At 41.3% G+C, this 15172-nt stretch overlaps 1 protein-coding gene across 1 annotated transcript in view; it reads left to right on the top strand.

The window, feature by feature from the left end:
- Positions 1-15172, top strand: part of LOC143885394 (E3 ubiquitin-protein ligase XBAT33) — a 42786-nt gene that overhangs the window by 9090 nt on the left and 18524 nt on the right. Inside the window, exon 9 of the mRNA XM_077389549.1 lies at positions 9902-9993. Coding sequence (XP_077245664.1) covers positions 9902-9993 — 92 coding nt within the window. The remainder of the gene's footprint in view (positions 1-9901; positions 9994-15172) is intronic.

Below are 15172 nucleotides of genomic sequence, written 5' to 3'. Positions count from 1 at the left end.
ACAAAGAAGACACAATTTTTGAAGACAGGGGTGAGACTATCATAGGAAACAAAGTGAGAGATAGGATGCGCAGTGGAATGGGAATGTGCGCGCGAAACAATAGGAGAATCAGAAAGCTCAATAGAGGAAGGTAGAGATGATACCTGAGAAGTAGAGACCGGGATCATCGGATGAGAAGAAGACGGCTCGAGAGGAGGTGGTGTGGGATCATCGTTGCGCCGACGTCGCTGATACTGCTTCGTAGTAGCTGGACAAATGGGCAGCGCTGAAGGTATAATAGAAGGAGAGTCCATGGTCGGTGTAGCCACAGGCGCGGTGGTGACACATGTGGTACCACAATTGAGTCAGGAAGAACCGGAAGAGGAAGTGAGACCTCCGGTTCAAGAACAGAAGTAGGGGACTCAGATACTTGAGTGAAGAATGGCTCGGACTAAAAAACGTAACATCAGCAGACACAAACCAACGACGGAGACGATGACTGTAGCAACGATATCCCTTCTATGTACAAGAGTAGCCGATGAAAACACAGCGCTCGGAGCAAGGGTTAAGTTTATCATGACCTGGACCTAGATGATGGATAAAACAGACACAGCCAAAGACACGTGGGGTGAGAGGAAAGGGATCCTATTGAGGATGTAAAACCATAAAGGGCAAGTTGCCATGAAGGATAGACGAGGGAAGCCGATTAGCCAGGAAGCATGTAGTAAGGATGGCATCACTCCAATACGTCTTAGGCACCTGCATTTGAAAAAGTAGGGTGCGGGTTACCTCAAGTAAGTAACAGAGTTTCCTCTCAGCAACACCATTTTGTTGAGAGGTGTATGCACAAGAGGACTGATGAAAGATGCCACGAGGGGACAAATAATCTTGAAAGCCATTTGATCCAGAAAAATACTACCTAGCATTGTCGGTACGAAGGCGTTGGAGATTGCAATTATATTGATTTTTAATTTTAGCATTAAAAGTGCGAAAAGCAGAGACGACCTCATAATGATCTTTAAGTAAAAACAACTATGTCATACGCGAATAGTCATCAATAAAAACAATAAAATACTTAAAACCGGTTGAAGATGCGACCCTAGAGGGTCCCCTTACATTGGAATGAACTAATTGAAAAGGACTAGAGACTCTACTAATGACCCGGGAAGGAAATGACACACGATGGTGCTTCTCGAGTTCACACAACTCGCACTGAAAAGATGAAATAGAGCCAGGAACAATATGCGTCTGCTGAAGTTGCTGAAACGAAGGCTGGCCAAGACGACAGTGCCACTGGCATGCGTCCACAGAACTATGCAAGATAGCTGGCGGGCGACAGTCGAGCCAATATAGCCCATCCACCTCATGACCCGATCCAATCGTCCTCCCAGTTGAGAGATCCTGAAAAAGATAATAAGAAGGACAGAATGAGGCTGAGCAATAGAGGCTTTTACCTATCTCATTAGCGAAGCCTGCTATATGGCTATTTAGCTTTAGACACAAGGTGAGATAACTCTCGTTCAATGGCTTTTTAGGCCGTTTTAATAACGTGTTACAGTTGTTGTCACAGTAGCAGCTACGCTCCAATGTGTGGATAATCGGGCGTTAGAGCGATCCCTGCCGCTACCGATTTCAGGTCTCGTAGTTGCTTCTTCCCGAGTCTCAGTAGCTAAAGCGAGCCGGTTATATAAGCAGATGTGTGTGGATTCTGCTAGAGTCACAATTGCTTCAATGCCAGTTCATCTGGAAATACTAATGCGTCGATAAGTGAGAGCGGCTCAGAAGGGGTTGAGAACGTGTAGTTTTTTGCTTTTTATCCTTGTTGTTTTAGTTGTCTTCTATAGAAGGAAATGATGTTCTTGTTCTCTTGAAAGTGAACGGAAGAGGATCAGTGCCGGGGCGTCTAGACTCATCCCACCGTGTAAGCAAATCCGGTAATCGACGGTAAGTGGGAGGTCGGGAATCCCATGTTTTAGGAGATCACAAGCACAGATGAACCGGCCAACGAGCAAGGTACGATGTTCAAGGGGCGGTAGGCTGCTTGAGCGAAGGCGAACGAGACAGGTGCTGACTAACAGAAATCAAACTAAAGGGAGACCTAGGCACACATAAAACTAAAGATAAAAGGGAGACTAGGATGAGGACAAATAGTACCAACACCGATGATGGGAGCAGTGGATCATCAACAAGGGTAATTGACTGAGAATCAGAGGGAAAAGATCTAAAAGAGGTTTGAGACTCTACTAACGACCATCATCAAGGGTAATGGATTGAGAATCAAAGGGAGAAGATCTAAAAGATCTAAAAGAGCCGAGAAGAGTTAACACTCATGTGGTTTGAGGCTCCTGAATCAATAATCCAGGACTTGTAGCTAGAGAGTAGTGTAGTGGGTGAACTACCTGGCTGGGCAAAGCCCGCAGTAAGCTGTCGGGCACTCAGGCGAAGGCGCTGAAACTCCTCATAGTCAAAGCAGTATAATGTAAGTGAATCATCAGCCGATATAGTAGCAGTAGCGGAGGACTGGAAGCCTTAGAAGAACCAGTAGCTGTGAGGTGCGCCGACCGAGTCTGGCGAAGCTCGGGATGAAGAGTGTAACATGTGTTAATGTGGTGGCCCTCCCGCTGACAATGAGTACAATATGAGCGGCCACGTCCACCACCAACACGACCACCTCCGCGGCCACGCCCTCTGCCATGGCTAAAGGGCCCACCACCACAAATAGAGCGACCCCCAACATTATAGGCTGCCAGAATAGAGCTATCGGCGGGAACAACTAGTGAGGAGTCACCAGGACACTGCTGGGCATGAGAATAGACCTCCGTGAGGGAGGGAATAGATCCAAGACCAATGATCTGCTGACGGAGATGAACTTAGGACTCATACTATCAAGATAATGAACAACTCGAAGCTAGTCCTACTGGCGATGAAGAACGATGATGTCAGAGGTGAGGGGCATAAAGAAGTCAAGCTGCTGGCAGAGAGAAACAAGCTGGCCATAATGGGCAGCGAGAGACATCACCACGATGGAGACACATCCACTCAGAATACTTGGCACAGATGCAGGTGAGGTTGTCAAACCCAGAATACAGGAGGGCAGTTTGATTCCATATTTGCTTCGATGTGGAGGGAAGCATCATCGTGGCAGCAATAGACAGAGTCATACTCTGCCAAAGAAGCGTGCGAATCAAAGCGCCCTCCTGCTCCCATCGAGCATAGGTAGAGTACGTAGAAGATGGAGGATCATGGCGAATAAGGCTCACCTTGCCCCAAGCAAGGACATACGTCTCGACAACAACTTTCCATGATAAGTAATAAGTCCCATCTAGTTTAGCTGTGGCCATCTGTGGGATGAGCCCTCCACAGGAGAAGTATAAGTCGAGGATGAAATAGCTGAGGGTGGGTTTGTGGAACGGGCCCCATCGGTCGGGCTGGTTGAAGGATTCACAATGATGGGAGGATCCATGAGGACAAAGAAGATAAGAAAAGGTAACACCCACAACAAACAACTAGATGAGACGAATCAGCATATCACGGCCTAGAACAGGAGAGACGCACAGAGAGACATGTCTATGAGAGAGGAAGTTGAAGCCGCAAACAAAGATTAAAGAGGGATAGGGGTGGAGCTACATTGAGTATAACGGGGGCAGTTGCCCCTGTTGAGTTGGACCAAATCCTTAATATGTCCAACTCAATTGGGCCTAGCCCCCTTTAAAATTTGAAGGCCCTATGTATAAGCATGTAATAAGCTTGTCCCCTGTTGGACTCGAAATTTTATAAAAAATAGGATAATAGTAAAATCTCTTACTAAAATAAGAAGAGAGAAAAAATGGGGTGGTTACGCATTACATTATTCCCTAAAGTAAGAAAAGGATAAATATGAAGTTAAAGTACTTCAATAAAATGGAAACAAAAACCTACGACTAAGGGAAGAGAAAATCCCTAAATTTTAGGGAATAAATTAACCCTCGCAAAGAAAGAAGCAAGTCACCCACGTTTCAAAAAGGGATGTTACGTAACTCCCCACAAAAGAGGAAGTTGTGATCGTGGAATCCCGGATGAGGGATGAGGTGGAACCCATAATGGCTTCAAAGTGGAGATCGTGAAATTAAAGATAAAGGGTGAGCTGGCAGTTGCCAACCACTCCAAGGAACCTCTATAAATAAGAGGGAAAATCCTTTGGAAAAGGGCTGGATCAGATCGCATCTTTTAGAGGAAAGAAGTTACGCAAAGAAAGAGCAAAAAAGAAGGAAGCGGAGAAAGAAAGGAAAGGTAAAAATCTCCCAAAAAACTAACAATTCTTTTCCATTTTTCAGTTCTTTTTTCCATCTTTTTGCAGACTACATCTAAAAAAGGATATAGGAGACTCAAAAGATGCCAAAAGACCTTTCTCGACCGATTTACGGGAGAAAGATGAAAAGAAAGAAGACCTTTCTCTACCGATTTACGGGAGAAAGTGGAGAAAGATGAAAAGAAAGAAGGCCTTTCTCGACCGATTTACGGGAGAAAGATGAAAAGAAAGAAGACCTTTATCGACCGATTTACGGGAGAAAGATGAAAAGAAAGAAGACCTTTCTCGACCGATTTACGGGAGAAAGATGAAAAGACCTTTCTCTGCTGGGACCCAGGAGAAAGATGAAATGACTCAAGAGAGTTCTTCGAAAGAAGAACTTACAAACAGTCTAAATACAATCATACTCAGATTTCTCTCTTTCAGGAGAATCTTTTACAAAAGAGTATGAAACCAAAAATTACCAAAGTCAAATTCTTTCTCTAGGACCTTCTTTTTGGGACGATAATCAAAAGTTATATTTAGATAGGGAACCTCTTGATGAATAATCAGATGTATTTTCTTTCTTCAAGAAATGTAATTAACGGCCAATAAAGCCGGAAGTGTACGATCCCAACCAAAATTAATAAAACATCTTTTCACAAGAGGGAAATTTGATCCCAATTTATTTTATGTGTGTGATCTTCTTTTTTCATGCATGTGAAATTTGTTGCGAACATCCTCCTTGTGCATAAATCCTGGCTCCACCACTGAGGAGGGATAGAAAGGATTTAGGACATTAGAGTAGGGTTAGGGTTTCTTTGTTTTGTTATTTTTTTTGTGTTTTAGGGTTAGGGTTTACGGGTGGGAAAAAAAAGGGAGAGAGAGAGTCGCGGGAGGTGTCTCAGGCTCGATTCATTAGCTTCTTCATACATTTGGGGAGTTCCTACGTCCCCTCGCTCGAACTCAAGTTGAAGTTGCAAGATTTCTTTAGATCCAAGTTGGCTTCAAAGGAATACAAGTAATAAACTTCTTGTTGAAGATCAAGAAATTCCAGAACCAACAGATAATGACCAGATCTGTAACTCTCTGTTAGGACCTGGCCATTAGTCATAAGTCAGTTGTGAACTATTAGTTCATTAAAGTTTCAGATCAAGCTTATCTCTGGTTCAAGGTGTTTATCTACTGTAACTTTTAATGTCTTCCTGAATACAGATGTGCTTCCAATGTGAACTATCAGTGCACATTTATAGCAGCAAATCTGCTACAAATGTCATTGAATTGTGTTGGTATACAGCCGAGAGGCGCTCTTAACCTGAGAACTGTTGATTAAAATTCATTGGCAAATAAATTCCTTCAACCAAAAGTCCTCTATTGAGAAAGAGTTCTTAAGTCTACATAATAGCAAGTTTAAAGATCACTGTCCAGAAGTTTCGGCTGAGATCTGGACGAGTGAGAAAACCATTTCTTATTGATGAAGTTTCGGTCAGACACTAGCTACACAGAAAATTCAAAGACCTGGTTTTGTGTCGTTCAGCTCTCTATGTTCCTGAACTTTTCACAAACCGAGAGCTATAACACCTTCCAGAATTCATTGCACAACCTCTGAAAGCCGAGAGATAATCTCAGGCCGGAGAACTGTCCATTCCTAGCAACTGCTTAACCGAGATCTGGTCTTGTTTGAGAATTGCAACCATTCTACTTGTTTTCTTTACTCTCAGCTGTGAGTCCATTTTTTTAGATTTAGTGCCTGTGAAGTCAAGTCATATTGTTAGCCATTTCCTTTATCAGCTGAAAGATATCACAGGAATGGAGAGTAGAAAACATTCTGTCACCTACAACTAAGTTCCTGCAGCTGAATTCTGCTTCTAAAACTTTATCTTGGGCTAACATTTCTCCCGTGCAAACACATTGATTTTCATCTGAATTGATATTGGAAAGCTCACCTACATCAAAAACCCCTCATGCCTATTTATAGGTTTCAAGAGAAGGTTCTAGAGGGCTTGGCCAGCTAGATGACAGCTGTTAGCCATCTCATTAGCGATGCAGCAGATGCTTATGTGGCAGCCAAGTGGCATGTGACAGCTGTAATCCACTATCTAGCCGAGGTGGCATGCCACTTGTCACTCCCTAGCAGCATATGTCTTCTTTACATCAATCCTCAATACATACTCTAAAGCCACTCAAGTTTACATCATGTATATTATATACAATTAACAAGTGAATGAAAATCAAGCTAGCCTATGTGAATTCCACGCCTAAGCCTTGGAGAAACAGAAGCAACACACCATAGTAATATGTGTCTCTCACAAATGTCCATGTGCTTCAATGTGCTTCCATTGGGCGATCGTTTCCATGTGCTTGGTCAAGTCAAGACTCTTGACTTCAACTTTGTGAGCTCTTGAGAGTAGTTGTTCCCCATTTTTTATTCCATGAAAATAGGTCTATCTATATTACCCTACACTACTCTATGCCCAATACCCTGGCTGGGATCTGCATCCACATCAGCGAGTCCCCTTCTACCACTAGGGAATTGAGGAGGGAGGAATACACAAGACGAAGTCCTCTCAAGAGGGCCATGAGTTCCTCCTCATTTTGATTTGTCACGCTTATCGACGTATGCCCATATGATAACACTCTCATCACTATGAAGGCCACCAATATCAGCATGATCTGGATTACTTAAGCTAGAACCATCAAATTGTAGCTTAGGCCAGGAGGTGACCACCTAGGCTGCGGGTGATTGGAACTATTTGCGCTCAAGCGAATCACATCCTATGAGAAATGCATGAAAGGTGTTAAAGTATAAAATATAAATAACGCCTTTCCTCCAACAGGTTAAGCTTTCGGAGAAGTTGGTTAGTTAACATGGTATTAGAGCCAAAGGTTTCGAGTTCAAACCTCTTGGATAGCAAAAATTCACATGCGATGGTCGGCCCAAAGTGGGACCACATGTGCCACGTGTTTGCCAAGTGGGCCACACGTGCGGGGGAGTGTTAAAGTATAAAAGATAAATAACGCCTTTCCTCCAACAGCTTAAGCTTTCGGAAAAGTTGGTTAGTTAACAAAAGGCATCAAATATCATTCGAACTCTAGAAGAATGACAGCCCATGTAATCACAACTGCCCATGTAACCACACAGGAGAGAACCGGCTTGTGGATACTTCACACCCCTCTGTTGGACCCCTTTAGGATCTAAGGTTTTAAAATTCGGTTTCGGTTTCGGTTTCGGGTGTATTAGACTTTTTATCCTATAAGGGTCTCCTCTTTCATTGCCACATGTTCATCACTTTAAAACTCACTTGCCCCTTTCCTTTCACGTTTTTGAAATTTGAATTGCATTTGGACAACTGTCTATCACTGTTCACAAAGCTCGAGGTTGCACTGACCATACATATGTTATGTTCTGCCCTGTGACTTGAATTGGCTTACTTTGGGATGTCACGAGTTGTTGAGTCACGACTCGGAAGCTCCTTTTGCTGGCTTTCAACTACTGTCTTCTCTTGATTGAGTTTTACCCAAAAATATCTACTGCCGATTAGCGACTCTGTATGAAAGCTTAGGGGACAGAAAACTCCATCCCTAACCAGTATTGTGGTGTCCTTGATAAGTCCAGCCTCAGGACCTGAAGCCGGTGTTATTTGTGTGCCAACTTTTTTAAAAAAAAATAAAAAAATTTAACGGCTGTTATGAGTGCCAATAGTTTTTATAATGTAACTGTGTTAAGGAAAGTAGCACATTCTTTTCATTATTTACGTATATCTTTTGGACATGGAATAAAGAAGGCTGGGTTTTTTAAGTGAAGTTTAAAAGTTTAAGAGAATTTATAAATGGCAGTCATCATCGTCATGAATGAGGAGCGTAATGGCCCACTGCCATGTTTACATGATTGTGTCTGTGAAGTGGTGTGCTACTACATGTTCGACCCATAGCCTCTCATTCCACCATAATCATATGATACTGGCTCCTTGATCAAGGATGATGGAAAAAATCATCTTTTAGGATTTTTTTCATGAAAGCTTATCCATCTATTGTTTGTCAGCCTTGATCTTGTGAATGGGATATCCACATGGCATGTAATCAAGAACATTTGTTACTTGACGGTGGACCACTAGATTCATGGTCTTGACCACAGACGTGCGTGCCACATTGACAGTTGGCCATGAATGTCATCCTCAGAGATGGCGTTTGTCATCACAGCTGTACTCATGCTTGATCACACTTTGCTTAATTTCTATGCTTTTAGACACACGTGTTGGTTGCCAGTGGCCACCATATGTAACATGTTTGACTCATGAGGATGGTGGAAGTAGATTATCCAACCCACTTGGTAGCGTAGCCTATCCGCAGTTGCACCCCCCCCTTCTCGATGAACAGTCTAGCTATCCATGTATGAATGGGGTGCAAAGAACAATTCCTCTCGATGAACAGTTGCACCCCCCCCTTCTCGATGAACAGTCTAGCTATCCATGTATGAATGGGGTGCAAAGAACAATTCCTCTACTTAGAACATGTATGAATCAGTTGCATAGAACAATACCTCTCTATAGAAAATGCTAGGAAGCCTTTCATCCCTTACTATTTTTAGCCTCATTGGCCCCACTTCACACATGGCATGTGTAGGTGTCGGTGATCAAGGCTATTGCTCTAGTCAGTCCCCACACGCCCACGTCAAAATTAAGGTGCCAAGATTTATGCATTCAGCCAATCAGGTTTGCTTGTTGTTAGTCTCAGGGTATGATTGGATGGCTAAGATCATCCCATCATTACCATTTTGGAAAGGACCTATTTGTGCAGTGAGCATTAAGCAGTGAGCATGGGTATGCCCTAATCACCACAAGTATACCTATGCCATGGTATGTGGTGACCGAGGCTGTTAATATCTCTTACATAATATTTTTTTTTGAATGATAAAATAAACTCATAAAAGTATAAAAAAAATGACAGAATCCATTATAGGTCTTCCTACAACTGTTATAACTGTTATAGCAGCAGTTTCGTATATTGATAAAAAAAAACGATACGAAAAAAATCTCTCCTGTCATGATGTTAAAATGGCTGTTATATCGCCATTACAAGTGTTACAGCGCATTTCTTCATCTCTTCTTTTTTTTGGCCAAATGGCCGTTGCCTTTATAACAGTGCCTTTTTTAACAGTAAAGGCCCTTGACTATTATAATGTTATAACAGTGTTAACATTAGCCTATTGAACTAACAGAACTTGTTACTTTCCACATTCAAATGGGTTCTTCATTGTTTAGTTTGGAAATAATAAAGAAATTTGTGTTCTGCTCGACGTATGAAAGGAAACTATTTTCTGTTTGCTAAACTTCCATCATGCAGAAAAGAAATTTTTAATTGGTAATTCAAGAGCGACTTTGGTACTTAAAAGTGAGTTTTGTGAAATCTTTATTGAGCATTGGAGCAACATCATCTATTGATAATTTTAGAAACTTACCGACTTCTCCAAAAGCTGCGTAGGAATAACATGAAATATGTATCTAGGGAATATTTGCTTCAAAGTGCATCCTCCCTAGATACGTTTGTTAAATTTCATTATAATTCCATCATAGATCTATTTCAAATATATAGATTGCATCGGGCTATAGATGCAAAACCAAATTTATTCTTCTCTTTCTTGATATTTCAATGCAGGCAGTGTGGGTTGCAATCCTCAACTGCTTCCTCTGATGATAGTGACATTTGTGCTGTATGCCTGGAGAGAGCCTGTTCAGTAGCTGCTGAAGGTTTATCTCTTTATTTGCAAGTTTTTTTACCTTTCTTTAATGAAGTTTTTATATGGTGCCTGACCGTCAAGTACCGTCAAAACGGTGCCACCCTTGATATTTGATCCAACAGCAGCCCACTTTTTAAGAGGCTGCTGTTGGATCAAATATCAAGGGTGGTACTTTTGAGGTACCACCTTCATGGGACTTGACGGTTGGGCACCATATAATTTCTCTCTTTAATGAATCTCTAATTGGAAAAGAAAAGAAAACGAAGACCAAAGGGGCTGAAGTAGCTTCCTACCAAAATAAAAGGAAATGGGAAAGCTAAGCTCCTACTCACTATGCAAAGATTGGCTAGTAGAAAGACCCAATTGACTCCTCTCCAAAGGAGTCCTTCATGCTGCTAGGTCTTTGTTATGAAGTGGCAGATCCTTGTTGTCTCTATGTTAGTTTTTTTTTTCGCTGGTGCAGTTTACCTGAGTTTATAGTGGTTTTTCTGATGGAGTTGTTGAGTTTCTTCCTTTATTTAGAGATGTTTAAACGTACTGAGTTTCCTGTGGTATCAGGTTTGGAACTGAACAGTCAACGGAGAAGATCACTAATAGAAGTGAAGTAAATGCAAACAAGATAAATGTGCTTATAACGTAACAGATAATTTACTCAATTGAAGACTAACTTAGCTGATTTAGGCAAAAAGATTTGTAAGTAGTGTAAGACTAAATCATCATAGCCAAGACATGGACTTTATACTAATCAAAGAAAACACCTTTTACCCATAATGCTTCCCTCCAACAAAAGGATCAGAGAGAATACAAGGCAACAAAAAGTTTATGTGCATCTATCATGATTCCTCAATGGAGAATGTGCATGAATAAATGATAACATCAGATAAAAAAACTGAAATACTTGTGTTATATCAACAAAATTTGTTAATATTCATATTAAAGACATACATATGTACACACACATATAAATTATATACAATATTCGAAAGATTACATATATAAATTATACACACACATACTAGTTGGAAAGGAAATGTTAACTTTTTAGCTAATTATTCAATCCAAACAACTGAACAAACAATTCCATTAACAAAAGAACACTATACTATCCAACTATTTAATCATTCAATCCTTAAAAAAAACCAACAAAAATACAATTTTCTTCACATAGGATTAGTACAAATTGCAGTAAAACCTTTATCAAGAGAAGGTTTAAACACAAGTCTTTTGCCTTGCCTTAGAGACTGTAGACACTTAGGTTCCATGACTCATTATTAGGAATGGTAGAAACATGTCTATATGATGGACCCATCTACTTTAATTAAAGAAATTGGCGTAAGAATTTATGTCGCCAAAATACGAAAAAAAGAAATTGGTATTTCCAAACTTTTACAAAATCACAGCTTGATTTTTTTCAAAGAATTTTATAAAATAATTAAAGGAAATACATGTTTCTTTTATATACATTGGATTTCGTTGGCTATTTCTAAGTGTTTGGAGAGATGGAGAGTCTCCACTAAGGAGCTCTCTCATGTAAATGGTGTATATATAGGCCCAACTAAGGCAACATGTATACATACACTACAATACCCTCTAACACACAAGTAATGCCTAAACTACCCTTACACATTATTCTACACTCTCCCTTAAGCTGGAGTATATATACTATGAAACTCTAGCTTGCTACAAAGAAAACTACAACCAACAACTAAAAAATAACCATACAACAAAAAAAAGGACAATAATCTCATACACACATCCAGCTTGGTACAACACTCCCCCTCAAGCTGGTGTGGACAATACATAATAAAGAAACATAATAAAAATAGCAATGATAGATAGCGAACGAAGGTGCATGCCAACAATGATCAAACAAAAGCACCTCAGCAGGGGTCACCGAGCCTCGAACAAAATAAGCATGCCCAATGCGCGCACTGTGAACAACGACGAAGTAGCACCGGCAGAGACATCAGCTGAGTAGCACAACACCAATAGAAGAAGGGGAATGGAGAAAGATAACCAACCAACGATGGGGGGGGGGGGGGGGGCACTATCACCTGGAGAAAGATAACCGACCAACGAGGGGGGACACTGTCGTCCGGAGAGACAAGGTCGACGGGAGACACCGCCGCTGGAGATAACCAACCAACGTCGGGGGCACCGTCGTCTGGAGACAAGGTCGACGAGGGACACCTTTGCAGGGGTCACCGAGCCTCGAACAAAATAAGCATGCCCAATGCGCGCACTGTGAACAACGACGAAGTAGCACCGGCAGAGGCATCAGCTGAGTAGCACAACACCAATAGAAGAAGGGGAATGGAGAAAGATAACCAACCAACGATGGGGGGGGGGGGGGGGGGCACCATCACCTGGAGAAAGATAACCGACCAACGAGGGGGGACACTGTCGTCCGGAGAGACAAGGTCGACGGGAGACACCGCCGCTGGAGATAACCAACCAACGTCGGGGGCACCGTCGTTTGGAGACAAGGTCGACGAGGGACACCTTTGCCTAGAGATCTGGAGATAACCAGCCAACGATGGAGGACACCATTGTCTGGAGACAAGGTCGACGGCAGCAATTCTCCTGAAGAGGTTACCAACCAACGACAGGGGACACCGCCGTCTGGAGACGAGGTCGACGGGTGAAAACCGTCGCCTGGGGAGATAAGGCTGATAGCCACACTACGACCGGGCATATAGCCGGACAATGAGAAGTGGATTGCGGTGCAAGACAATGAATGCGTAACACTATGCAAAGGAACTACAAACTTGTGTAGAAGGAATAATCAAAGAACACGAAGAAGGAACAGACGAACAATGCGATTGACAATGCAAAGACGAAACCAAATAATTGAAGAATGGTGAAATACATCAAATAGAGAAGATAGCATGACAGACGAGGAAGAACAACTACCAACCAACCACAATAAGAAGGTCGAAGAACAAAAAGAGAACCGACAACAACACTCCCCCTCGGGCGAGACTACATGAGCCCGGAGACAACAACAAGACAAGAAAAGACAACAAGAAGACAACACCAAGGAGAAGACAACACCAAGACTACATGAAAACACTCCCCCTCAAGTTGAGGCAAAAAATAAAGGCACCAAATCCCTCTTAGACATTTCATCAAACACTTGGGATGCAGCTTGGGGATCAAGATAAAGGCTATAGAAGCCAAAAAATATAGAAAAGAGAAAAATAAAGGATGAGGGTGAAGTTTTGGGAGTGGAAAAGGGGTTTTGTGGAGTAGATCTAAACAAAGACAAAGGCCATAGGAGCAAAAAAATATAGAATGGAGAAAATAAGGGAGTTGGGGATCTTGGATGGAGTGGAATACGGCAAATACAAAGTAGGGAGTCTGAGATATATATATATTTTTGTTTTATGGGGATTGATGGCAAAGGAAAAATGGGTTTGGGTTTCACGGAAAAGAAAAATGGAGGATGGGGGTTTCGACAAGTGCAGACAAGGGTTTTTTTTTTTTTGGTGGAGATTTACGGCAAAACAGAAACAGAACACAAATTGTCGATTGGTTGGGTTTACGACAAAGTGGGTTTGGAGGGTTGGGAAAAAGGAATGTGCAAAAAGGATAAGATCTTGGAGTGATTTTAGGGGTTACCAAAAAAAGGAAACAATGTGCAAATCAGATTAGGGAGAGATTTTAGAGTGGGGAAAACCCAAATATGGGTTTGCGCAAAAACAGAGATTTGCACGAGAGAGAGGGTAGCGAGAGAAGATTGTGAGAATGAGAGAGATGGAGAGATAAAAATCTTCTTCTTTTCATTCTTCCCTAGGATCTTTTCTCTGATACCATGTTAGAAATGAGGCTAGGATTAGAGAGAGAAGAAGAGGAATGGAGAGATGGAGAGTCTCCACTATGGAGCTCTCTCATGTAAATGATGTATATATAGGCCCAACTAGGGCAACATGTGTACAAAGACTACAATACCCTCTAACAGACTAGTAATGCCTAAACTACCCTTACACATTATTCAACACTAACCATCCAATTGGATGATATTATGGGGAAGGTTGTCTACAACATAACATGCTAATTCATATCTTTTCCAAATAAGAAACCTACGATCCTACCTATACGGTTTATCCTATTGGAGGATGATTCTTGGATTCCTAGACTACTCATTACTTGGGAGAGAAAATGTCACTAGGTGAAAAGAAAGGAAATATAAGGCAAATGCATGTATGTATGCGAATACAGAAAATAAAGAAAATATAATGCAAATGCATGCAAGACAGTTAAGTGAAAGAAATCTTGTAATCTAACAACAGAAAGAAGCAATGTATAAAGTTATGATGGACCATCTTAAAATGTTTTGGTGTTTCATAGGTGTTCTGAAGTTCAATTAAGAAAGCATTCTTGATTGGGGTAGGAGTCCCTTTGGAGGCTTGTCCCTTATGCTAGGTTGGGCAAATATGGTGGGAAAGAAACAATCGAATATTTAGTTATAAGAGTAGGACATTGGGGTGAGTGAGAATGGAAACTAAGATTGACCTAATTCCATGATTTTAATTTTTCATTGAAACCGACAAGAAACGACCAAAATGTTTTCCATTTCCATCCCCACCGAAATGAAACCGACACTGAATAATATATACTGAAACCAAAATCATAAGTGTAGTAGTGGTAAATTATATCAGTATGTGTTATGTAGTTATATTCATGGTTTCAAATTTCGGTTTCGGAATGCGTTTTGGTCCTCACCGAAACTGAATTGGTGCTCACCGAAACTGAATTTTCGGCCGAAATTTGATGTAATCAACTTTACGCCTATTTTATCTCGTTTAGAATTTCAGCCCAAATTTCGGGAAGATATTAAATAATTATAAAAAATCTAGTTTTTTGGGTGAAATCCCTTAAATTTCGGCCGAATTTTTGAAATTTCAAAATTTTGGCTGAAATAAACTCCTGTTTCGGATATGTGTGATTTCGGTTTTGGTCTCTACCGAAACCCGTCGGTCGAAATTTAAAACCATGGTTACATTTATACGAATTGCGTGTGGGATGTGGTGTATGTACTATGTATACATATTTATATGAAGTACATGTGAAACGTGGTATGTTATCAAACATGCGCGACAATGCCTACCACTTGGTTTTTGATATTCTGAAACCATTATGAATGATTGTCTTGCTTATATGATGGTTTCTAAGCGTGTATTTGAGTT

Source organism: Tasmannia lanceolata, unplaced genomic scaffold (genome assembly GCF_043159265.1).
Source record: "Tasmannia lanceolata isolate RefF3 unplaced genomic scaffold, GAP_Taslan_0.1 ptg000008l, whole genome shotgun sequence".
Lineage (NCBI taxonomy): Eukaryota > Viridiplantae > Streptophyta > Magnoliopsida > Canellales > Winteraceae > Tasmannia > Tasmannia lanceolata.
This window is presented reverse-complemented; position numbering and strand designations above follow the sequence as displayed.